The sequence below is a fragment of the Hyaena hyaena genome, unplaced genomic scaffold, assembly GCF_003009895.1.
Source record: "Hyaena hyaena isolate Hyena2069 unplaced genomic scaffold, ASM300989v1 scaffold_1011, whole genome shotgun sequence".
In the NCBI taxonomy this organism is placed as follows: Eukaryota; Metazoa; Chordata; class Mammalia; order Carnivora; family Hyaenidae; genus Hyaena; species Hyaena hyaena.
This window is the reverse complement of record NW_024081643.1, coordinates 213,125-240,225: the sequence shown is the minus strand read 5'-3', so window position 1 is coordinate 240,225 and position 27,101 is coordinate 213,125. Positions and strand designations below refer to the sequence as shown.

The 27,101-nt window shown below is 39.2% G+C and overlaps 1 protein-coding gene across 1 annotated transcript in view; it reads left to right on the top strand.

Annotated features, from left to right (window-relative positions):
- The window catches only part of MYO3A (myosin IIIA), a 234,417-nt gene that overhangs the window by 36,513 nt on the left and 170,803 nt on the right, over positions 1-27,101 (top strand). The window contains exons 6-8 of the mRNA XM_039221773.1: positions 16,379-16,455; positions 20,415-20,560; positions 23,129-23,194. Of these exons, the coding sequence (XP_039077704.1) occupies positions 16,379-16,455; positions 20,415-20,560; positions 23,129-23,194 (289 nt within the window). The remainder of the gene's footprint in view (positions 1-16,378; positions 16,456-20,414; positions 20,561-23,128; positions 23,195-27,101) is intronic.

Genomic DNA, 27,101 nt, shown 5'->3' with positions numbered 1-27,101 from the left:
TCTGTGTCATAGCGAAAGGCACCAGGGCTGATACCTCCCCCATTTGTCTGGGGAGTTATTTACAAGTTTGACGGTGCCCTTCCACACCTCCTCTCATTGGATCCCTAGGAGTGCACTGCTCCTGGGAAGGTGGGCAGCATTATTCTAGGACATCTCAGTCCTTTAATCACCTTCCTTCCTCTTTCCCTCCCTCTGGCCAAGGGAGATATCTCTCCCCGTGCTTTTGTACCCTGTATATTTCTCCCTGTTTGTGTTTACAGTGTAGGGTTTTCATTATCTATTTGGTCCTTATACACAGATAAATTTACTTTGAAAGATAGATAGTATCTTTAAGAGGTGGGACTTTGTCTTATTCTATTTTGTAGACCTAATGCTTTGGATGTAGTAGTTTAGTGAGTAATAGTTGAATGAATGAATGAATATTACTTCATTTTGGAAAATGAAGCTTAGGGGAAGGTGGTTGCTTAACTTCAGAAATTAATTCACTTAATATCCAAACATGCAGTTCTCTGGTGAACTGGCTTTCCCCAGGAATGAATTTCAGAGCATCTAGAGAGGCATGGATGAATCTCATATCCTTCAAACAACCATGCATGTACCTTTATTTTCTCAGTTGAGCTTTTGAAAACTACTGAGCAGCAGTGAGCTTGATAGTGAATTTCTGACTAACAATTGGACTGCAGCTAGTCTGTGTTTCTGATTGAGTTCAGAGCTGTGTGTTTGAACAACCTGGCTGGGTTAGGATACTGATAACAACTTGTGCCTGGAGTGGAAAACAACAATAAAACACTTTTCATTGCTCTACAGAAAGGGCCGTTCTCTTCGGTCATGAAAGAAAATCTTGGTAAACCAGTAGCTTTGAGAAATGCAGACTTCCTGGGATACCCTCCAAAGTAGTCTAGATTTAAATCATATACCTATATAATTAATAAAGTGGCCTTTTATATGCTGTCTTCGTAAATAGTCACAAGTTGGGAAGCTGACGAAATATGGGCTTTGGTTTTAGATTAATTGGCTTATGGACTTTATTTTCAGCAATAATTAGAAAAGAGGGCCAGTTGCTGTTCAATGTGTTCCCAGTGTTGGATACTAAAATGCTATTATTTGCATGTAAGATAATGCTTATGTCTCTTCTTCATGGTAAGAGGACATAGATTCAGTTCGCCTAAAATGATTTGTAGATTTTCATATGAATTAAAACCCAAGGATGGCATGCATAGTGGAACTTCTCAAAGGCAGAGGGTGTAAGATGTTATAAGCCACAGCCTGTAGAAGTAAGCTGAAAATTGATGTCCTCATTCAACATTTAAATCAGATTTTTAGGGAAGACTGAAACTGGGAGTAAAGTGTTTTAGAATACATTTTATTTTGATTTCTCACCTCACAATATATATATATATTAAGCTCAATATTGGCTCCTGAAGATCTGTACCTGGGTGGCTGCCAGTCCTCAAAATATCCAGACGGACCTCCACCACTTCATCCATCCCCAGAAATCGGCTTCATGTCTAGGGCTGCTTGCCTCGGTAAAAGTCACTAGTCCTGTTTTGTTGCTTAAGTCAGAAACTTGGGCTCATCCTGAGTCTTCCTTTGTCTTCACCTCTCACATCTACAACTAGTCACAAAGCTCCGTCTCTATTATGTATATCCTCAGACTCCATCTTTCTTGTTTCTCGCTTGTCCTAGCCATCATCTCCGTCCTGGCCTCCTGCGGTTATACTTTTCTGAACTCCTTGCATCCAGTCTTCCCTCCTTTCTTCCTTCCTTCCTTCCTTCTTCCTCCCTCCTTCCCCTCCCTTCCAGTCCCTTCACTACACTGCAGCCAGAGGGACCCTTTCAGAAAGCATAGCTGATCCTGGCCCTGTTTTGCTCAGTATTCTGTTCACTGGCTTGCACTAGCCCTTGGGTGAGCCTTCACCTTATGATCCTCTGTGCTGGCCCAGAGTAAGTACTCCCTAAGGTACCTTCTCTTGCTGTTACCTATGATCCAGGTCAGCTTCTTTCAGTTTCTTTCTTTCTTTTTTTTTTCTTTTAACGTTTTATTTCTAGGAGAGAGAGAGAGAAAGACAGCGTGAGCAGGGGAGGGTCAGAGAGAGAGGGAGTCACAGACTCTGAAACAGGCTCCAGGCTCTGGGCTGGCAGTCAGCACAGAGCCCGACGCGGGGCTCGAACCCATGAACCGCGAGACCATGACCTAAGTGAAAGTCGGACGCTTAACCGACTAAGCCACCCAGGCGCCCCAGCTTCTTTCAGTTTCTTAAATGTGCTACCCTCAGGCTCAGTCGGGGGGCTCTTACACATGTGATTGAGTACTTTGAAATATCTTAACATGTTTTTCTCTTTTGCCTGTCCAAGAACATGATCTTCACCCCAGGCTGCCTGAGTCATCTCTCTATCTGGGGGGGATGATTAAGATTTGTTCCAGAAGGAATGCAAGAAAATGACTGGAGTAATACTCAGTTTTTAGCATTCAAAAAGAGGAATTTATAGCAAGACCCAGGCTATCTCTTGAGAACTGTCTGTCTAAATTGTTTTATCTTCTCTTTAGCATATAGAGGAAATTTCCAAGGGTATACCAAATGGTTTTACACAAGAGAGAAAAGAAAGAAAAGGGAAACCCTTTCCAATTCTAGGGTGATGGTGGAAAGATGAAGCAGAGAAAGAGACCCAGGAGAGTGAGATGAGCTTTAAAAAAGTGAAGATGACAGTGAGGGCAGAAAGAAGTTCTCACCCGCACGCTCTCCACTACGCTACAGAGATGGCCACAACCAACACGTGGTTGTCATCCACACTACAGAGAGGCCACTGCTGCAGACCGGGCTGAGCCATGGCCTTGTCATTTACACAGGGAGATGTGAAGTGATTAAGTAGAGGAAGTGGTCAAATTGAGCTTTCCCAACTCTTCCCTTAGTTTCCAGAAACCCCAAAGTCACTGAGAGTCTGTCTGGGGAATTCCTAGAGGGGTTGCTCAGGCTGGGCAGTGAGGCACAGGGCAGATCATCTGAGCCAGGTCTGATTAGGAGTCACAGCCAGACCTCCGAGGGTTCTCAGCTCCAGCCAAAACCAACCCGAGCCCTAGTCTGCTCAGAGGAGCAGGAAGCCCCGCCTGTGTGAGGAGAGTGGACCACGAGCTCACCCGATGCCAGTGCCGGCATGGGAGGCCAGTAGAGTACCTAGCAGCCGGGCACACACACAGGCAAATGGTCCCAGAGGCTAGAGACCCACCGTACCCAGAGACCCTCCCTTTTCTCCCTGCCACAAGGTCTTGTAAGCCGTCCCTCATCCTGTACACATGGTGCCATCTGAGAAATGAAATAGGCCCTTTTATCCGAGAGAAACTGAACTCTATCTAAAAGGGCTTTATGGATTTATTAGATCTGACTCAGCTTTACTGCCCTCCCAGCCAGTAGGTAGAGGCACAGGCAGAGACCATGACAGAGGCGAAAGGAACTGTATCTTAGGACAGTGTGATTAAATTTTGTGACCAGTGACATACATGATGCTTTCCCTGCATAGAAACCTCTCTTCACCCCTGCATCTAGCTAACTTGTGTTTGCCTGGCTGAGTACCTCCCCACCACCCCATACTTTATTTAGCCAACCAGTTGTCACACTTGATTGTAATCATATATTTAACTTGACTACCTTTCCCGCTAAGCTGTAAGCTTCATAGCTTACATAAGCACTTTGTCCCTAGAGCCGAGCATGGTACTGGCCCTTTGAGCATGCTCAGTAAATACTCTCGAATGAATGACGAGAAGCAGGATTTTCCATACAATTGTGTGATTTTGAGAAAGTCAGTTACAATCTCCAAGGACATCAAAATGCTCATCTACAAGGATGAAAAAGAACAGTCTCTACCTGATATGGTTGCTTGCTGTGAGGAATAAACAGCATGATACAAACAACCTACTTGTTATAATTATAGACACTTTATAATTTTAAAAAATTGAGCTATTACCGTTATCATGAAATAGTATTCTCACTTAGCCCCTAGCTCAGTGTTGTATATGTAGTAGGTACTTGACAAATAGTAAATGAATACTTTAAAAAATAGTTGCTAACTGCTGGAAATATGAGTTCCTAAAATAGCTTCTTTCTGTTTCCAAAAAAAGTAGCCCTTTGTAAATTCGGTATTACTTTAAATATCAAGCTACTTAATTATGCTAAAAGTAGGAATCAGTTTGCTGATGCTAGTTATGAATACAGTCTTTAAGAAAACCTTTTGTTTTTTGTTAAATGGATATGTTTTTACAAAAATTCCCCAGACATCTCAGAAAGTAAAAAGACAAGGGAGCTTGTAGACATTATTAATGAAATACATTAGCAGTCCCTGTTATATAATCAATCAATAAATAATATGATCTCCCAGGAGGTAAACTCCTTTAGGCAAATCAACTAATGTCTGAAAAAGCAGTCTTATGTGGACTAGAAAATGCAAGAGAGACTAAATGTAAAGGGCAGTTCTCAGTTCTATGGATTTCTCTCTGGGGAGCTCCATTTCTAATAGGATAGTTAACATTTCAATACAAAAGTACAGAATGTACTTCTTGTGATTTATTTAGACATTGTTCTTATGACAGAATATTTTATGGCTTTCAATTTCTTATTACCCACATGCCCAATTTTAGACCAAATCCCCAATGAGTAATGTAGGTCAAAGCGAAGTTGTGATTTATTTATTAATAACCCACTTTTAGCATCAAGTGAGTCAGTTATACCTGAACTTAAAAACTGTGAATTTCCTCTTATTCCTTCCTTTCTTCCCAAATAATTCCGTTAGGTGGGACTGAGCAGACACAAGCAAGCGGGGTACAGCTCAGCATGAGGTTCGAGCCTGAGGGTGGTGAGAAAGGCATCCCTGCTGGGAGGGAGGTGGCAGTGTGGCTGAGCATGGAGTGTCGAGTCCCTGGGAGGGACAAGGAGAATGTCTGTCTAGGGAGATGAAGATGACCCTACTTTAGGTTATCAGAGCCCAAGCTAGGTTACAGAGACATCTGTGTAGGGGTCAAGGTGCAGACAAGAGATTGTTCCATAAAGGGGGATTAATACCATCAGGAAATATAATGTGTTGAAGGGGAGCCAGGTTTCTTACTGTTAGAGAGAAGAATTACACATATGGGAGGGCCGAAAACTGAACCTAGTAGTGTTAGATTGGAATTGGAGTTATCAGTGTGAATGCATGGTTTTCAATATATAGAGACAAATATAAAAATAAATATAATGGAACATGCATGTGAGACGTGTGTGTGTATGTATATGTGTATACATGTCACTTAGCTATTTCCATGAAAGGGGCTTGCAAACATTGATGTACCAAAAACAAGCCCTTCAGGCACTTAGCTCTTGGTTTCTAAATGCAATTCTCAACTAATAGGAAGCCAAGATTCTTAGAGAAAGACTAATTTTAATGGCTATACAAGATGAACATGGAGCTTAATGTGCCCAAAAGGAAGGAAATGTTAAAAGAATAATGGTAACGTGTCAGGAGGACACAGAAGCCAAATTGAAGGAACTCTCACTGAGCAAATCTGGGAAAATTTTAGCATCAAAATAATGATAATAATGATGGTAACGATGGTAACTCATTGAATAAAATAGAAATCCATTAATCCATACTTGCGTACTTAGATATATAAATAAATGAATGGAAAGAAGCAAAAGCTTTTCCCACAGAAGAATGCCAACTAATAAATATAGAAGGGATAATGAAATTTTTAAAATTATCATTTGGCAATCATCATAGTAATAATTAATTCATACCAAAATGTCAATGGATCCTAAACTAGTGTGTTAAGTTTTGATTAGAAATAGGATATTTATACTGTGGTTTAACATAGTGCTGGAAGTCCTAGGCATCAGCAGTCAGACAACAAAGGAAATAAAAGGCATCAGAATTGGCAAAGAAGAAGTCAAACTTTCACTTTTTGCAGATGACATGTTACTCTACATAGAAAACCTGACAGACTCCAGCAGAAGCCTGCTAGATCTGATCCATGAATTAAGCAAAGTTGCGGGGTACAAAATCAACATACAGAAATCGGTTGTATAAGTGTGAGGAAAATCCAAATTCAGGAACATTCTACAAAATAACTGGCCTGACATGTCAAAAAGGGTCAAGGTCGTAATATTCAAGCAAAGATGAAAGAACTCCAGATTGAAGGAGACCCAAGGGACATGACAACTTAAATGCAACACATGGTCCTGGGCTGGATTCCTTTGTTGTAAGGACAGCATATTAGGGACAATTGATGAATCTTCAGTAGGGTCTATAGATTAGATGGTAGAAATGTATCAGTGTTAATTTCCTGATCGTATTAGTTGTATAGCGTGCGTATGTGGGGGAACGTCCTTGTTTGTAGCAATCACTAAACTATTTGGGGGTGAGGGGCATCATATGGCCTATTTACTCTTTAAATGGTTCAGGAGAAAAGTTTTTTGAACTTCTCTTATCAACTTTTCTGTAAGGTTGAAATAATATCAAATAACATTAATTTTTTTTTTTAAGTTTTAGTTACTTTTTGAGATAGAGAGCATGAGCAGGGAAGGGGCAAAGAGAGAGAGAGATTGGGGGGAAAGGGAGACATAGAATCTGAAGCAGGCTCCAGGTTCTGCATTATCAGCACAGTGCCCGACGTGGTGCTAGAACCCACAAACTGTGAGATAGTGACCTGAGCTGAAGTCAGACGCTTAACTGACTGGGCCATCTAGGTGCCCCAACAAAAAACATTTTTAGACTATGGAGTGGAGCTGGGGATTTAGCATGGAATTCTAAAGATGTTTATACATACACACACACACACATACACACACACACACATATGTAATGCCTAAAGATATACATGTATATGTATATATATATGTGTATATTGGTAGTTGGATGTTATGAATCTTGAAAATTTGAAGGCTAGTCTCAATATATATGAGGGGAATATATGGGGAGGAAACTAGGGAGAAGAACCTTTTTGAAAGTTGTCAGAGCTTTAGAATTTTTATAAAATAGAAATAGAAAAAATAGAAATTTTATAAAATTTTTATAAAATAATATTTCACTCAGATGGAATTTATTACTTAAAAACAAAATTTAATGTTTACTTATTTTTGAGGCAGAGAGAGGCAGAGAGAGTGGGGGACAGAGGATCCGAAGTAGGCTCTGTGCTGAGAGCAGAGAACCTGATGTGGGGCTCAAACTAACAAGCCGTGAGATCATGACCTGAGATCATGACCTGAGCTGAAGTCAGTGCTTAACTGACTGAGCCACCCATGCACCCTAGACAGAATTTATTTTTATACTTTGGGGAGTTGACATTTATTTGAAAGAAAAGACATTTGTAATTCTTTCATTATCTGTAGCAGAACCATGAATAAATGGGCTGTTGTTTTTAGAGCTTTGTGGTTCCAGCTCAACCTATAAGCTCAAGCATTCCAAACTGAATATTCTCCTAAGTTGAATTAAAGGTTGTTTTTTTTTTAAGTTTACTTATTTTGAGAGAGACAGAGACAGCACGAAACAGGGAGGGGCAGAGAGAGAGGGAGACAGAATCCCAAGCAGGTTCCACACCATTAGCACAGAGCCCGACACGGACCACGAACTCATGAAACCATGAGATCATAAAACCCAGAGTCAGATGCTTAACTGACTGAGCCACCCAGTCACCCTGAATTAAAATTTTTTAACGTTTATTTAATTTTGAGAGAGAGAGAGAGAGAGGTAGGCAGAGAGGGCAAGTGGGGGAGGGGCAGAGAGAGAGGGACAGAGGATCCAAAGTGGGCTTCACACTGACAGGAAAGAACCTGATGTAGGACTCGAACTCACAGTGAGAGCATGACCTGAGCTGTGGTCGGATGTTCAGCCAACTAAACCACCGAAGCCCCTCAAAGTTGAGTTAAACTATTCAACATTATAGATTTCATTGTAAAAGACTCTTGACAACAAGGATCTTTTAGTTGTAAGGACAGGAAAACCAAACTAGCTCCAAAAAGGAGTAAGATACAAAAGGCAGTCTCATAGACAGGAAGAACAGGACTTAGGGGACTGAAACCAACAGAAGAATGGAAGGCAAGAACTACAACCACTTGCTGCCTCTTGCTATGTTACTGGAGAAACTGAATCTCTCCTCTCTGTTCTCTGTGGTTGTCTACAGACCAGCCTCTGGAGTTTCATGTTGCCCATCAAGGCTACTTACTCAAAATAGCAGCCCCAACCTTCCCCGCCTCTATGACCTGCGGGTTCAATGGGAATAGCTAACCGACCTGGACTTTAGCACCCCGAGTCAAAAGGAATTTGGAGTGGGAGAAGGAGCTCGGTTGGACAAGCTGGGTCAGATACCTTCCTTTGATCCTGGTAGCCATGACCAGAGAAAGGGCTGCTATGGTCTTAAGCAAGCCTGCCTGAACCTTCCCGTTTTGCAAGTAAATGTGAATAAAGAAAGATTTTCTTTTAAGAGCATTATGGAAAAAGAAAGACAAAGAGACTTTCTAAATATACTAGACAATATGGTTTCTTATTGATGCTCACTGCCCTGTATTCTGAGAGATGGTCAAAATTTTAGTTTTTATTTGTTGAAGTTAAATTACACGAAATATACCTGGAAATTCTACCATGAAGTCAAGAATGGATTTCAGAAAGAGGTACCTGGATGGATCAGTCAGTTAAGCGTCCAACTCTTGATTTCAACTCAGGTCATCATGTCATGATTCATGAGTTAGAGCCCTGCGTGGGGTTCTGTCTTCCTCTCTCTTTTGTCCCTCCCTTGCTTGCTCTCTATATCTCTCTAAAAATAAAAATAAACTTAAAAAAAGAATGGATTTCAGATGTTTTAAAAGTTTTTATTTGGTAACAGAGAAAAGAAAATAGTACCAATTCTGCCTTTGCATGGAATGATGAGTTTAGGTCAATCAAAGAGGACTTTGCTTTTATTTTTTTTAAGAATCACCTTTTTACTCCCTTAGTTTTTCTTATTATAGAGTGTGTTATTTGGACTAAAATTAAATGATCTTAGTTTGCAGCTCTGAAAATTCAGTTCCTGAGAAGTTCCAAGCAAAAGGAAGATTTTTATTGGGGAGGGAATTCAGAGGAGGGGGGAAGACAGGGCAATAGGAGAGGTGATTGGGGATAAAAGGGAATGAAAAAATAAGAAATCAGCAATGATAATGCACCATAAATGAGGAATATTCTGTATGCAGTTGTTCCTTGAACAACACAGGTGTGCTTGTACATGGATCATTTTCAATACAGTATAGTACTCTGAATGTATTTTCCTTATTATTTTCTTAATAACATTTTCTTTACCTTACTCTGTAGTATGAATACAGTATAGAATATATATGATACACAAAATATGTAGTAATTGACTGTTTATGTTATTGGTAAGTTTTCCAGTCAACAGCAGGCTATTAGTAGTTAGGTTTTTGGAAAGTCAAAAGTTATATGCATATTTTCGACTGTGGAGGTTGGCGATTGGCACTCCTCGGCCCCATGTTCAAGGGTCAACTGTACTCAACTCTCTGTAACTGAGGTCCAGTATTATACATATACATACATGCAAAGTCACACAAAATCAAATGACAGAGCTCTAGGTTTTATGGTTTTATGTTCAAAGCCAAGGAGAGTGCAGCGAGCAGTGTGGTCTTGATGTCTTTAGGGGAAGCACTACATAATCTCCATTATAAGATATGAGCTGAGTATTAAAGGGAACGATCTAGTGCCAGGTAGACTGGAGAGAGGACAGATTTCCAAGGGAAATCACATTACTATGGATAGGAGTAGTGATTGCACAGAATCACTGACCTTGTGTCATCTTACAGACTCTCTGAAAGCTAAAGCTGGAGATAACCTTGAATGTCATTTGGTATATTAAGTGCAAAAATGTCAGGCGATTTTTAATATCCCTACATGTAACACATAATGTGAATATGAATTTCCTGATGAGAAAGTATAAAGCTTTCACAAAACTAAATAATTTGTCACCCCAAAGCCATAAAGAATCATTGATTTATCCCAGTATCCTAAGTTAACAATGAAAAAACAAAAGCTTTGGCCCACTGTGAGATGGATCTCAGCTGAACCTCATTCACTGCTCACTTGGTGTTTGTTAAATCCCAATTCTGACTGGTGGAGCATGGTGACATTTGGGGTCTCCTGGAATAAGTGCCAATTCAGAGTTGGCATCTAGCAATCCCAGAAAAGTCTGATTATCTCCTTTTCCCCAGTGCACAGTCACCCTAGTAAAAAGCCATTGGTCATTTTGGGGAAGGCTCAGAGACTTTTAATAGTATAAACATTTGGTCGCATACTGGGGTACTTTCTCCAAGGGTGACCTCCCCTTCATTCAAGGGGTTCTATGTCTATAAAACCCGCTCAAGTCTTGGGATTGATTGAGAAGCCATGACTGTCTGTTTTTGATGATTCACGTTACACTTTTGTTCACTTGACTTGGGAGTATTTTACTTATTCAGATTAAGCAAGAATTTAGTAGACTTCCCATCTGTTTCACTTTTACTAACACCGATATCAACTAAGCAACACCATGGGTCTCTGCAGTGCAGAGTCTTCTGATTACTGCTTTGACTCTGCTGCCCATTATGGTAACTGTGCCCACCTCACCCTTGGCAGTTGAGGACTACCATGTGGCCCCTGCCACTCTGTGATCCAGTTACTCTCATTGTATTTAGCTTTCCTAATTCAGTGGCATCAGTTCCGGTTGTAAGTTCTAGCCTACAGAGAAGAGTGATAATGGAGTCCTCAAGGGTGCTGGGACCACCATCAAAAATGTATTTCTCACAGTTGTATTGAATGGCATGTCCTCTGGATGTTCCCATGTTGGGTGAGTAGGTCATAAATGAAAAGTCCTCTGTAACCTTCCAGTCTTCCTAAGTCTTTGAATCTCTTCCTCTAGAGTAAACCAGTGTAGTTCCAGCATTGTAAGTTTATTTACTAGGACAACATTTTGGTCCATGTCGGAGCCAACCAATCAATTCGGCTGGGTAAAGCCCTTTCTTTCCCAGGCTGCAATATTAAATGCAAAATCTCTGCGTTGTGGGTCTCTATCAGCAAATTCAGCCTGACCCAAGTTTATGTTCCTTCCACCATTATCCCAATCCCTTTATGAGATTCTGTGTTCGACTTTCAGTAATCTCAGCTCTGCAGCTACCAGAGAGAAGGGTTTCTTTTAGGGCAGACGTAGAAGCTTTCAGGTCATTTGTGTAGCACTTGAAGCCAGGAATTTGAATCCCTGAGCTCGTTCTTTTTTTCCCTTCATCCTACCCAGTGACATTAACAGAAACCAGCCAATTTCATTCTATTCTTTAGTTTGACAAAATGTTCAAGGATATCACCCTGAACCATGCTTCTTATAAGTGTTTGATTACAAGTATCCAATGCTGATATTTTGTGTACCTCTGTTTGCCTCATCATGCCATGGCTATCAATGCTCTTTACTCCTGGATACAGAGCCATCCATGTCTCTAATCTAACTAGATTAGAAAACCAATTCCAGAAACCTCTGAACCAAGTTAGAAAAATCATCTTTAAGATTATGTTCCTCTAGAACCACTCTGAGTACAAAATCTGTATCAGAGTTCTCCAGAGAAACAAAATCAACAGGATATGATGGGTCGGAGTGGAGGGTGGGCGTGAAGAGGAGATTGACTTATTTTAAGGAAATGGTTCATGTGACTGTGGTGGCTTGGTGACTCCAAAATCTAATGGTAAGCTGGCAGCTGAAGACCCAGGGAAAAGTTACAATTTAAGTCCAAGGTAGTCTGCTGGCAGAAGTCCTTCTTACCCAGTAAAGGTCAATCTTTGTTCTGTTAAGGCCCTTCACTTCTTGAATAAGGCTTATCCACAATGTGGAGGATAATCTGCTTTACTCACAAGTAATTTCATCCAAAACACACCTTCACAGAAACATCTAGAATGATATTTGACCAAATATGTGGGTACCATGGCCAGATTAATCATCATAGTATCTTAACTTCATCAACAGAATGAGGATATTAGATGTATAATAAACTGTATGGACTCTTCTTATTGGAAAAAATCTGTATTTTCATAATTTCAATTCTCATTCCTGCAGTATTGTATTTTTAGCAAACAACAACAAAATATCACACCCTTTTCTCTCTTTAGATGTCAAGGGTTTTGCTATATGGTTACAGCAAATCAAGTTCCCTGAAGTTGTCCAGTTTGTTGAAACCACATTGGAAGCCACATATTTAATGTTTCTTCTGACTTCCTAAGACCGTAAGAGACCTCTTGACACAATTTTTCCTTAGAAACAGGACTTACACAATAGGGAACAGAGTTGTACAAACCATCAAGCAGCCCAGGAAACCTTGTTGGAAGGGCCTCAAGCAACATGAGAATTTCAATATAATCAAAGCTGAAGAGTCATTAATATATACCACCTTTATGTTCCTATGGCTTTGACTTTCAATGGATTATTGTCCTCTCTTCTGGTCTGTTTTCTTTTCAGCCCTGATCTCTCTCTCTGGCCTCCTGTTTCTTCCAGTATCTTCTCACTATCCCCACTTTCTGTCTGGAATTTTCCACCTTTTAGCATCTTCTCTCTTGAGACACTTACATAACTTTTCTTTGGTGACTTATTCCATTATTCCCTCTCTGGACCAGATGATTTTCCTAATCTTCTTTTACTTCCTAGGGCTCCTGAACTCATAATTTGGATTCTTTTTGCCTTTTAAAATAATTAATGGCAATCATTTTTAATAGAATTTTGCATTTTTCTACCTTCCTAGCCACTTTTCTTGTGAAAGTTCATACCAGGTGAAAAATCCCTTTGTCCTCAGGAAACTTGCTCCAGCTGAAGTTTACTAACCTGAAAATGAACACAGACTTTATGACCATGAAGTTGCCTGCTAGCTCCAAAGCTATTTGGTTGTGTTGGTAAAATGAAGTTGAGGTTTAGCACTTGCAGAAACATTTCACACACAAATGAAATTCAGTAAATACCTTCTTGTGTCACTCCTTCATAGTTGAGTATGTGTCTTGTTTTTAATGTGAAAATCATCTGTTATTAGATACAAGGGTTCCTTATTCTACCTAGTTTCACTGTCCCTTTTTCACTTATTTGAGAGCTTTTCTTTTTCCTTCTTCATGTTCTGGACTAATTTTTTTTTCTTTCCACACAGTTTACAGTTTTACATTTCCTTAATTCTATACAGGAACCAGGTGTAAAACATTATTTCTGCAGGATCCTAAAAGCCACTAAATGATAGATAGGTAAGAGCACTGTAATTCATTACCCCTGTACTCTGTACTGTAACCAGTGGTCCTTGAAGGTGATGTCAATACCAGGGTGTTTGGAAGACATCACTGGTGTGCTGGAAAAAAAATCATATCTAAGTTTGAAATATTCATAGTACAGTTATTATTTAATCTCATCTTTTAAAATTATCCTCATTTACGGGTTTCACAATGCATATATTAACATAGTAATGGAGCATCTGGGTGGCTCAGTTGGTTAAGTGTCCGACTTCAGCTCAGGATCTTGCAGCTCATAAGTTCGAGCCCGGTGTCTGGCTCTGTGCTGACAGCTCAGAACCCGGCTTTGGATTCTGTGTTTCCCACTCTCTCTCTGTTCATCCCACACTTGCGCTCTGTTTCTGTCTCTATCTCTCTCTCTCAAAAAAAAAATAAAGATTAAAATAAAAAACTTGGTAATAAATATATAGAGAATAGTCCACCTTTAGCTATATCTATATCTAGTGTGGTTGTTCAAAACTTTATTATTCTTTGGGATGTGTGATTAAAGAGTTTGGAGACCAAATGTTCATCCTAGAAAATGTTTATTCTCATATTAATATATCCATGTAATATAATCTCATATTAATATGAAACCTAATGACTCTTAGGCTTTGTAGACTCATTATTGACTATTACCCTTATTAATTTGCTCCTTTATATGTAAAATCATTTGGGTCTTGTATCAGTTAGAATTCCTTGGTTGTGAGCAACAGAAACTAACTCTGACCAACTTAGGCAAGGATACTGACAATACTGGTGGGCTTACAAAGTTAAGGGAGAAAGAAGCTGGGCCATCTGGCCTTCTAAGAACAGAGCATCACCTGGACCTGTCTTTAGAGCCTTGCCGTTGGTTGACTCTACTCTGGTTACCTCCTCCCTGAGTGTCCATTCCATTCAAGATTCACATTAAAAAAAAAAAAAAAAAAAAAAAAAGATTCACATTTCCAAGAAAAAAGAGTCTGAGTGGACTGCCTCAGGTCACATATCACACCCTAAAAAACTTTTTTCTAGAATCCTTCCGTGTGTATTTCCTGGGGAGTGTGGCGGGAAGGTTCTTTGTAACCATCCAGGCTTATACATTCAGACCGCAGAACATGACTACTTGCTAATAAATGTCAACTCTAGTAACATAATCTTTTCTTTATATTCAGAAAAGGGAAAAAAGATCACATGATTAGTCTAAAATGTCACTTAACCAGCCCTGAGAAAAACTTTTGATGTTTTTACTTGGTTGTGGGTTTTTTTCCTTTCCCTTTGCATTTCAGTTAAATGACATTTGAATTTTTAAACTATCTTTGTGAAATTGAGACAAAAATGTTCACCAAGGATCAAGTATAATGTAAATTTAAATAAATAAATACCCTTAGAATAAATCCTAGTAAATTTAGACTCAATCTTAAATTGATTTTTGTTTTTGAGAGAGTGTGTGAGCAAGTAGGGGCGAGAGAGAGAAAGAGAGAACAAAAGAATCTTAATCAGGCTCCACTTTGAGTGCAGAGCCTGATATGGGGCTCGATCTCATGATTATCAGCCAAAATGAACGGTCAAATGCCTAACCAACTGAGCTACCCAGGTGCCCCTGAATTGATTTAAAAATCATTTGCTTTTCCCACTTATATGAATAAATTATGATACTCTGATACTATCGTAAAACCCAACCTTAATCACTTCTGCCTTTAATTCATAGAAAAAGACAGTCTAAAATGTTTAGATTTAAATTTAATTTTTCTGAAGGTTAAAATGCCTGGAGTAGAGGGTAGAAGTAGAAGGAGTATTTTGGAGAAATGTGCTATTAAACGATGATTCTCTTTCTTCAGATAGTCGGTTAGAAAATATTTAAGGGAGAATATTCAAGCACAGATTAGATAATCTCCTTTCAATTTCAAAAAAATTATTTAGTGAGGATATTTTTTTCTGTCTTATTAATTAACTTTTTCAAAGACAAAACTTGAAGGGCATAGATGAAGATTCTATTTAGGTCAGAACTTATACATTGGTCGAGTAGGTTAGGTCATTGTGAGATGCAATCATGTGGAACCAAAACACACTGCCCACCCTCTGCCCAAGTATATTCCACCAATTTTTAATTATATTTCACTGAAATACTCATTTGTCTGTATATGGCCTTTGAATTTCATGATAAATGTCAAATGCCATCTTGGAAGAATCAAATTTATCCAAATTTAAATCTTAATTAGTGCCTTTCTCCTGTTTGGCTTATAAATAGTCAGAGCCTAAAACAAATGTGAAACCTAGGAGGTACTTTTCAAAACAGGGAAATCAGGGAGTGGAGGCCCATGGTGTGGGTGTAACCCATCAAGTTCAGAGCAGGTCAAGGGAAGAGCACTGGACAGCCTGCATGAGGAGCAGGAGTGTGAAACGCAAGGAGAGACTTTATTCCTAATTTTCTTAAGGGTTAATTATGATTATATCTAACCAGGTATAATTAGTGGGATGACATGACTGAAATATTTGGTTTTGCCTCTTCACTGTAGTCCTTCCATCTCTAATCTCTAAAGGAAAAGAACTGATTCTATTCATGGTGTTAGGTTAGCTAGATGCCATTAATTTGAAACTAGACAGGTGTGATTTGTCCAAAGTTGATCGTGTGATGGAAAAGAATTTGATTCATATTCACAGGTAACCTACTATGTGTATATAACCATAGAAAAATTTTCAAATACACCACAATTTGGTAATGGGCAGAGGGAGGAGGAGGGAGGAGAGGAAGCATACTATTCAGATAAAAATCACATGCCAAAATAAGTAACATAGACAGATAGTTAGAAATGTAGAAGGTCAAAAAATAGAGTTTAGTATGACCAGGAGCAGATTAAATATCAGCATGCGGGAATAAGACTTGAAAATGGGGCTTTACGGATGGGGAGGTTTGGATATAAGAAATAGAAAATAAGAGGACCTTGGCTAGACTTTGGCTATGACGAAATCCTGACATAGGATACTTTAATATGAGATGCAAGCCCTGTGGCAAAGACAAGTCTGTTCTTTAAGGGGACAGAAGTTTTTTATTAGTTTGTAAGTAAATTTCTTACAATTGGAGTCTCTTTGCATGAGTAATTAATGCAGGAACTGAAGCCTTGTCTCTTCCTTCCAGGTGTGTCTGCACAACTCACCAGCACGTGGCACCGTAGGAATACATCCGTAGGAACACCATTTTGGATGGCTCCCGAGGTCAGACAGTTTTGAGAGAGACAAATGTAATATTGGATCCTTCCCAATTTTCCTTTACATGCATACTCTGTCTCCCCGTGTTTAGGAATGTACTGGAAGGAAATGCCAGCTGTGTCATTTTTATGAGAGATTTTTGTATGAGAAGGAACATGGGAGGTGCTCAATACAGGGGCTGTGAATAAATATATGAGTAAATGAAGAATTGAAGTAATGAATCGATGAAGTAAAGAGAAACTGCTTGCATCCTTAATCTTCTATGAAATTTACTTTTAGTTGCTTAGCATGTATCTATATTATTGATATATTTTGTTTTTATTATAACAGAAATATTATGAAAATCCCTAGCCTTTGTTTAATATCAGATTTTCACTTATTAACCTACATAACAGGTTCCTACATTGAGTGAGTCTGCCTGGGGGCCAAGCCCAGCTTGGGTAGACTCTTGGGAAGTGGTAGGTAAACTGCCAGAATTGCTGAGGGAGGAAGTTTTCTAGAGTCCCGTCTTCTCTCCACAGCCATTGTTAATGCCTTTAATCTTTTTAATTATGTTTATCAGTAAAGAACACTTATGTTTGAAAACTTAGCCTCTGGGAAAAGTTCTGCTATTTATCTATCATTTTCTAGGGAGTGAAGGGAGAAGAAGTGGTTCAAATACTACATTATTATTGCAAAATCTTTTTTTTTTTTAAATGTTTTTTATTTATTTCTAGGAGAGAGAGAGAGAGACAGCGTGAGCAGGGGAGGGTTAGAGAGAGAGGGAGTCACAGACTGAAACAGGCTCCAGGCTCTGAGCTGGCAGTCAGCACAGAGCCCGACATGGGGCTCGAACCCATGAACCGCAAGATCATGACCTAAGCGAAAGTCGGACGCTTAACCGACTAAGCCACCCAGGCGCCCCTATTATTGCAAAATCTTAGAACTAAGTGTGAAGATTAATTTTTTGTGTGCTGTTTCCACTTTAATACTAATTCAATTATTACTTGCAAAAAAGTAAAATGTAAATGTAAAACATGGAGAAAGGATACATTATCTTAAGAACCTTTTAAAGACTCCAGTGGATTAAAAAACTTTTAAAGTGGGTGTACATCTTGGAATAAAAATAGAAAGTGTAATCATATAAACAAAAACAAAATTGAATTAAGGGATTCTCAAGAGAGAGTTTCTTCAGTTTGTTCTGGTATATTACTAGTGTTTTAAAAGCTTATGAAAAATTTTTAAAAATAAATTAATAAAATGTAAGAATAATGTTAACAGTCTATCTTATTTATATGTTAGTAATATAAATGCTGTAATATGTAGTAATTGTACTCTTACTTAATATTAAATAATAGTATAGCTTTATATTTCTCATATGTTATAGTAACAAAGCCATTGTTATATATTTAAGTTTGCTTTTAGTGAAAAAGCAATTAAAAATTTTGTTTAATGTTTATTTTTGAGAGAAAGCATGAGTGGGGGAGGGACAGAGAGAGAGGGAGACACAGAATCTAAAGCAGGCTCCAGGCTCTGAGCTGAGGGCATAGAGCCTGATGCAGGGCCCAAACCCATGAACTGCAAGATCATGACCTGAGCCAAAGTCAAATGCCCAGGCACCCCAATAAAGAAAGCAGTTTGACTAGTGGATCTTAGAACAACTGTAATCTAGAAGTAAAAGAAAATTTTTTGATCTATCTGAAATTTAATTTCCAAAGTATTAAATGAGTTAATAATAAAATCGATACTCCTTAATATGCAGTTACTAGACTATCACTTTACTGCTAAGTCATTATTTATTATTAGTAAACAGGGTTCGAAAGTGCTTTTCTCCTTAACAAATGAAAGGCATTACATAAAAGGGAAAGATTCACTGCCATCTTTTCAAGCTGTCATAGAAATACATATGTTCCAGGTTTTGTGCATATTATATTTATCTTTCTGTAATAAGCATTTTCCAGCTTGTGAATAAGTGTTAATATTTCAGTAAATTTCCATTTGTTTAGAACTGTTGAAGAATATGTTTTGAATAATCAGCTATCTAGCTTATGAAGGCATCACATATATAACAGCTCTATGTTATTAATGGCAAATCTCTTAGAATTAGAAAATAGTAAGGTAAATAAATTTAATATATTATCCATAATTAATGGCATAAAATTTTTTCAGTGTTTTTAGGGCCTCAGAGGCAAATCAGTTCAAGTCAATTATCAGCTGAAAAGTGAAACTCTTGCCTGACATTAAAAAAAAATTTTTTTAATGTTTATTTTTGAGATAGAGACAAAGCATGAGCAGGGGTGGGGCGCAGAAAGAGAAGGAGAATCCAAAGCAGCTCCAGTCCCTGAACTGTCAGCACAGAGCCTAATGCGGGGTTTGAACCCACAAACCATGAGATCATGACCTAAGCCGAAGTTGGATACTTAACTGGCTGAGCCACCCAGGCACTCCTTGATTTGACATTTTTAAATTAAATTCTAGATCAAAGGTGGTATTTGTTGGTTACATAAAGCCATCCTTTCCAAACTGGAATCCATGTTTGTCAGGATGGAGGGCAAAAGGGAAATAGTGACCATATAATTTTTACAGACCATGATACTTTGCAGAGAGAAAGGGGATGGTATTTATAATGACTCCAGGAAAGCAAGCATAAAACCATGAATGTCTTAGGCAAATTGGGGCATAAATTCACCGAAGCCTTTGGTGAGATATTCGTGGACCACATGTAGCCTTAAAATAATGAAGATAATATGGTGTGGCAAGATACATTTTTATATTAAGGAAGATGAAGATACACAACAGAACAGAAAATTCATATGAATGTGTTTTTTATTTTTAACAACTTAGTATTGAGATATAATTCACATACACATACCATATAATTAGCTCATTTGACATGTACAATTTAATGACTTTTAGGTGTATATTTACAGAGTTTTGCAACCATCATCAGAATCTAATTTTAGAGCATTTTCTTTCCCTCTAGAAAAACCCTTTACTCAGTTATTATCCCTCTCCATCTCTCCCCAAGCTCCCTACACTAGGCAGCCACTAATCTGCTTTTTGTCTATGAATTTGCCTGTTGTGAATATTTCATGTAAATAGTCATACACTACGTGGCCTTTGTGTCTGGCTTCTTTCTTTGAGTTTTCACCCATATTGTAGCATATATCAATAGTCCATCCCTTTTGACGGCCAAATAATATTCCATTGTGTGCATATACCATGTTTTGTTTATCCATCACCAGTTGATGGACATTTGGGTTGTTTCCCCTTTGGGGCTGTTATGACTAATACTGTGAATGTTTGTCACATGAAATTTTTTTTTTTTTTTTTTTTTTTTTTACAAATAGTTTATTGTCAAATTAGTTTCTACATAACACTCAGTGCTCATCCCCAAAGTGCCCTCCTCCATGCCCATCCCCCCCTCCCCCCCACATCCATCAGTCCTCAGTTTTTGTCAGCATTCAAGAGTCTCTCATGGTTTGCCTCTCTCCCTTTCCCCCACCATTTCCGCCCTTCTTCTCCCCCTTGTTCCTCCGTCAAGTTCCTCCTAATCCTCCTATACGTGCAAACATATGATATTTGTCCTTCTCTGCCTGACTTATTTCGCTCAGCATAACACCCTCAAGGTCCATCCATGTTGCTACACATGGCCAGATTTCATTGTTTCTCATTGCCATGTAGTGTTCCATCGTATAGATAAACCACATCTTCTTGATCCATTCATCTGTTGATGGACACTTAGGCTCTTTCCATGTTTTAGCTATTGTGGAGAGAATTCAGCCAAGTTGCAGGGTACAAAATCAACGTACAGAAATCGGTTGCATTTTTATACACCAATGATGAAGCAACAGAAAGAGAAATCAAGAAACTGATCCCATTCGCAATGTCACATGAAATTTTAATATAAATTTGGGGTTTTTATGCTTGCTTTTGCCACAATGCTTGCTAGACTTCACTTTTTTTAATTTTCCATTTTCTACTAGGTTATTGCATGTGAACAGCAGTTGGATACCACTTATGATGCCAGGTGTGACACATGGTCCCTGGGGATCACAGCCATCGAGCTAGCGGATGGAGATCCTCCACTAGCTGACCTGCATCCTATGAGAGCACTCTTCAAAATACCAAGGTCAGAGGATGAACGTGGGGTCCAGTATCTATAGCCTGTCTTTCTTCCCCCAGCCAGTGGGTGCTCATCATGGAAATATTCAATATATTTCAGCAAGTTTGGAGCACAGTGGCCTGGACTACCATTCTGCCTATTCTGAGACACTGTATTCAATGATTTCATGTCCCTGGTCTAAGTCAGATCTTTCTCTTGACACTCAGAGTGTTTTCTGTTTCGAAGGATTTGATCTCAGAACATGGCAGTTGCTTCCACTCTTTATCCACTCCCAGATTTGTCAGGAAGCCCCTGGGCCACAGTCAGTGGAACAGTGATTTGCTTTGCTTTACTCTACCAGTCCAGTAATTTTTTACTACTTGCTAAGACTTCTCTTTGGAAGTTTAAAATGATATTATTAATAACATTATAAACAAATTTTACTGACAAAATAGTAATGACTTTAAACTTGTTAATATTTGGAACATATTAATATAGATCAGTAACTTTAGGATAATCTCTTTGGAGCCATGAAAGCACTTTCCTATCTATGTAGACCCCTCCCCTTCAGTGTGTATATTGACAAATTTCCCCTTTATCTCCTATTACTAATTAGATACTATTTTATGCATGTTCTGGTTGGTTCCTAGATATAGGTTTGAAAATATCTGGATTTGAGAAGACTGCCTATTTTTAATACAAATGTGTTATCTTTTGAGGACTATTTTAAGGACTGTGCCTTGTGCCATAATTCTAATGGAACACACAACCAGGGCTTGTGAAGAAAGGGGTCTAGGGCAGGGTGGTTGGGTAGTATGTTATATGGTTTGTTACCGCTCACCATTAAACACATTTTGTCACCCTAGTGCCTATAGCATGTAGAATCATGTATGCAACACCTTGGGGGACAGTTCTCCAGTCCTAAAGAAATAATGCCAATATATTGTGTTCATGTCTAAATGGGTCCATTTGGAATATTTGGCATGTATTTAAACTAGTAGAAGACCAAAGAATTCGAGTGTGTGTTTAATATTATCTTTGACCTTCCTGTCTGATATACATGTTCTGAATTATAATGCCTTATCATCCTTTATGTAACAATGTCAGTGTAAATCTCAGGTCTAACTATTTGTAAAGTATACTGCTTATTTGGTAAGTGGGGAAACAAGATTACAAAAAAAGAACAGAAAACCGGCCCTCTGCCAAGTCTAAGACAGGTCATTAAATTTGAGGAAAATAGAAAAAAATATGTATGTTTCCTAATTCCTCCTGTGATTCAGTATGTAAGAAGCACTGTACTTTCTGAGCCATTTTAATTATGGTTTAAACTATCAAGGTTAGCCAGGTGGTATTTTTCTTGGTGATGACCCCAGACAGAGGAGGAATGACACCACCATTCGTGTTTATTGTACTTGTGAGCCAGGTGCTTCTGGAAACTACATTCTCTTACTTATTTCCTCTTACTTCTACCACCAGTGTATCTCTAACATGAACTTCTTAGGACACTAACTGTAGCAATCATTAGGAAAAAAAGGGATCTGAAAAGCTACCTTGTTCTGAGTGTTCTCAAATCATCAAAACTTTGTTATACCCAAAGCAAGCCAATAAATCTCTTAGAAGGGAAATTTTCAGGAGGACAAGCAAAACAAGACCATTGGAGAAAAGAATTACTTCTTTGAATGTGCAAATCCTCAATCTTCAAATGGCCCTAAGAATTGTACAATGAGCTGTCGGCACGATCTAGGGTAGATGAGTGGCTGCACTGTTCTTTAATGAGCCTGTACAAACTGTTCACTAATTTCATTATAAGCTATTTAAGGAGTGATGCAGAACTGAAGACAAAGTGTTTCCATTCTACTAATGAAAACAAAGAGCTGTTAGAATTGGCGTATGGCAGTACTTCAGCGAATTCAGCTATCATGGGTGATCAATGCTGCTTGATTACAGAGTTAGATCAGCCTCATTTCCAAGTGATGTGCCTTTGTATTCATGAACATGCCAAAAACGAAAAGATTTGTTTGGCCCCAAATAAAAGGAACTAATAACAAAATCTTTTAAGTGGCATTCAGAGCTTTATAGCTAATCATATTTTCCAGTTCCTTACTTTTGTAACTTTGTTTCTAGCAGCAACAGAACAACTCCTAAAGGCCTTCCGTTATGCCCCTCTGCCACAGTTTCCCTCCTATTCTGAACAACACACCTTTCAGGTCATCTCTGTGTGCCCTGGATATTCCTCACAGGCTTCTGCAGGACTCAAAAGTAGAGCAAAAAAACCCCAATTCTCCAGCATTCATTGTTTCTATTCTGCCAAGATATTGATGTGTCCCCATAGGGCACCCAGGTAAAAGCAGAAAGATTCCTTAAAAGAAAAAATTATCAGAAAAATTGGGTCATATATTAAGTGCATTCAGAGAAACAAGGAAGCTGTCATTTTGTATACAGAATGATGAATAACTAATTATCTGTCTTTGCGTTGAAAAATCATGCTCATGCTTGATGATGCCTGGAGGAACCTCTGACTGCAGTGTGTATGAATCTGTCCAGCTCCAATTCTGCACTGACTGCAACAAGCCAACCCTGATTCTGTTTTTCTAGGAATCCACCCCCCAAACTAAGGGAGCCTGAGATATGGTCAGCAGAATTCAATGACTTCGTCAGCAAGTGAGTAACAAGCCTCTTAAAAAATTTTTTTCCCAGGTTTATTTTTTTTTGAGAGAGAAGTCGGGGGGTTGGGGGGGGGCGGACAGAGAGAGAGAGAGGGAGATGTAGAATCCAAAGCAGGCTCCAGGTTCTGAGCTGTCAGCACAGAGCCCAGTGTGCAGCTTGAATTCACATACCTTAGGATCATGACCTGAGTTGAAGTTGGACACTTAAGCCACTGAGCCACCCAAGTGCCCCAACAGTAGAGTCTTAAAAAAAATAAGAGATCCCATCTTGCGAGAACTTAGAAATGTGCCTTTTACAACTATTCCTCCATGCTTCTGAATCTCCTCCTTCTGTCTTATCTGTTGAATAGCCCCAGTAGTTTCTTTTGTTTTCTTCAAAGCTAGCATTTGCAATTTCTTTTGAATGTTCGGTAAATTCATTATTGCTCAAATAATGATCTTAGCCTCACATTGCTTGGCTCAACCATAGCTCTGCCCCTGAGGTTGCTTCATCATCCGTGAGCACATCCTTCCATCCACCTGCAGTGGCAGGTGGCATCCACTTTTGCAGGCTGGGCCCTTAGCATCTGCCACGCACTCAGCCACCATCTAGTCAGTCAGCTTTTTAACCCTTCATTTATCTACACCTCTCATTCTTGTCACAATCAGGGAATTTTTGTTGCAGTCAATGAATCAGATCATCGAATAGGTAAAATGCTTACATATTTAAAACTTAGTGAACATTATTCATTTAGAAATTCAGTTAACATTTTTTTAAGCATTTATCTTTGAGACAGAGAGAGACAGAGTGTAAGCAGAGAGGGAGAGAGAGGGAGACACAGAATCTGAGGCAGGCTCTAGGCTCTAAACATTCAGCACAGAGCCTGACATGGGGCTTAAACTCATGAACTGCAAGATCATGACCTGAGCTGAATCAGGTGCTTCACCGACTGAGGCACCCAGGCACCCCTCAGTGAACATCTTTAGTTTGACAAATATTTAGCACAAGTGCATCACGTTTGGACAGTTGACTTGAAAATATGAGTGAATGATTTCTAAATATCTGCCTCACAAATCTGTTTTCACAATCTTATTATGTTTTCACCATAAATGATAATAATAATAAAAACAATAGTAATAGTAGTAGTGGTAGTAGTAGTAACAATAATAATAATAGGTAAGGGATGACTCAGGTTGTAAATCGGAGAGAAAGGACATTAAAATTAGGTGTGTCACACCATCAACAACAATAACCAAACTATGGAGGAAGCCCAAATGTCCACTGACTGATGAATGGATAAAGAAGATGTGGTATATTTATACAACGAATATCACTCAGCCGTGAAAATGAAATCTTGCCATTTGCAACAACATGGATGAAGCTAGAGTATATTATGCTAAGCAAAATAAGTCAGTCAGAGAAAGACAAATCCTACATCATTTCACTCATATATAGAATCTAAGAAACAAAACAGATGAACATATGCTGAGGGAAAAAAGTGAGAGAGGGGAACAAACCATGAGAGACTCTTTTTTATTTAATGTTTTATTTATTTCTGAGAGAGAGAGAGCGAGAGAGCATGAGCAGGGGAGGGTCAGAGAGAGAAGGAGACACAGAATCTGAAGCAGGCTCCAGACTCTGAGCTGGCTGTCAGCACAGAGCCCGACATGGGGCTCCAACCCACGAACCGTGAGATCATGACCTGAACTGAAGTCGGACGCTCAACTGACTGAGCCACCCAGGAGCCCCCATGAGAGATTCTTAAAGATAGGGAACAAACACGGTTGACGGAGGGAGGTGGGTGAGGCACGGGCTAGATGGGTGATGGGTATTAAGGAGGGTGCTCATGATGAGCACTTGGTGTCGTTTGTAAGTGATGAATCACTGAACTCTACTCCTGAAACCAATATTGCACTGTATGTTAACTAACTAGAACTTAAATAAAATAAAAATTTGAAAAGCAAAAGAATGACCGGGTGGACAGAAGAGTCAGAAAATGTAGAAAGGGCAAAGAAAGTAGAGGAACCAGTCATACTCACACATACTACAATCATTGGTTTTTCTACCAAGAATATCTGCTTGTTCCTATCAAGACAAGAGGTTTAGATTTAAGGGTTGTGAAAAATCCAAGAACTGATATCCATTTTGTTCCCCAGATTTCACATAAGCTCTCATCATTGAGTATGCACCAGGCACTACAGAATATTTAATAAACTGCAGTCAAATTTCACACATCTCTTAGAGTCGCTGGTAACTTTGAAGGGTTCCCCGTGATTCATAATTGTGCCCCGTGTCTGCAGTCCTTTCACATAGATCCTTGAATGAACTTGCTGACTTTGACATGTTTCACACAGTTTCACCTCTGAGAAACATTTCCTGACTTCCTCTGGGCAGCTGTTTAGTATTCTGTCCTGTGTGCCATCGCTATGTTTTTCTCCTTTTGCCACTTTTATTTAGCTGCCTCCTTAGCTGCCTCTCTTCCCAGCTAGACAGTAAGTAACTGCCGGGCACTGAATAGGCCTTATTTGTCACTGTAGCGCCAGTGTCCAGCAGAGTGCCTGGTACACATCAGCTATTTGAACATTTTTTAATTATTAAAAAAAGTTTTTAGAGAGAATGTATAAGTGGCGAAGAGATACAGAGGGAGAGAGAGAATCTTAAGCAGGCTCCACACTCAGGGAGGAGCCCAACACGGGGCTCCATCCCATGACCCTGGGATCATGACCTGAGCCGAAATCAAGAGTCAGACGCTTAGCTGACTGAGCCACCCAGGTGCCCCTCACATCAGCTATTTGATACAGTTATACTTGAATAAAATAATTCCATCTGTGATTATACTCAAAACATTGAACAAGTGCTACAGATGTCAGAAATTGATGCATTCTGTTAATGAAACAGAAATGAAAGTAAATGAAAACTAAAAGCACTTGTTCTTACTCTCAGACATCATCATCCTTATTTCGTAGTATATTTTAGCATCCTTGGGAAATATGTTCTTGATTAAGCCCAGGAAAATGAATTACCAAATTATCATCCCAGGAGGAATAACGGTACAGATTGGAAACACCACTGCCCAAATCAAAGCATGGGTGTCGTCGTCTTCTTTCTTTTCTCTATCCCAAATATCAGCCCAACTCTGACCAGTTGTCTCGCTCCTCTGAATCTCAGGATTGGAAGGGTGCTGGAAATTTATACAGCCCAAACCATATCCAGAGCATAAATCCTTCTTGAACATGTGCACTGAGGGGCCATCCATCAGTATGTAACCATCCCTAATAAAGGTAATCATACTTCCCAGTGCAGCCCATTCTGTCTTTGAGTAGCCTTCCTGTTGGAAAGTTCTTCCTTATACTGACCTGAAATCTGTTTCTCTTTTAATTTTTTAAAATGTTTTATTTATTTTTGAGAGAGAGAGAGAGAGAAGAGAGAGAGAGAAAATGCAAGTAGGGGAGGGGCAGAGAGAGAAGGGGACAGGGGATCTGAAACAGGCTCTGTGCTGACAGCAGAGAACCTGACGCAGTGTTTGAATTCACAAACATGAGCTCACGACCTGAGCCAAAGTCAGACGCTTAACCACCTGAGCCACCCAGGTGCCCCTGTTTCTCCCTTAATTCCTCGAATCGATCCCAGGCTTTTTGTCCCGTTTGACCACTAAAAACTAATCTAATCCCAGTTTCAAATATTTGAAGACACCTGTCATGGCTGATTAAATGTCCCCTTTGTTCAAACGTCCCTTCTGTGATGCTATTTCAGGTGTTCTCACTACCTTTATCCTTCCTCATGCTACGATCTCGTTGAACCTACCAAGAGGTGCAGTGTGCCTTAGTACATCTGCTTTATATACCGATCTCCAAAAACATCTACTCGTGTGGAATTTAAACATCCTCAACACATTAGCCGTCTCCAGTAGGTTAGCAGTTTG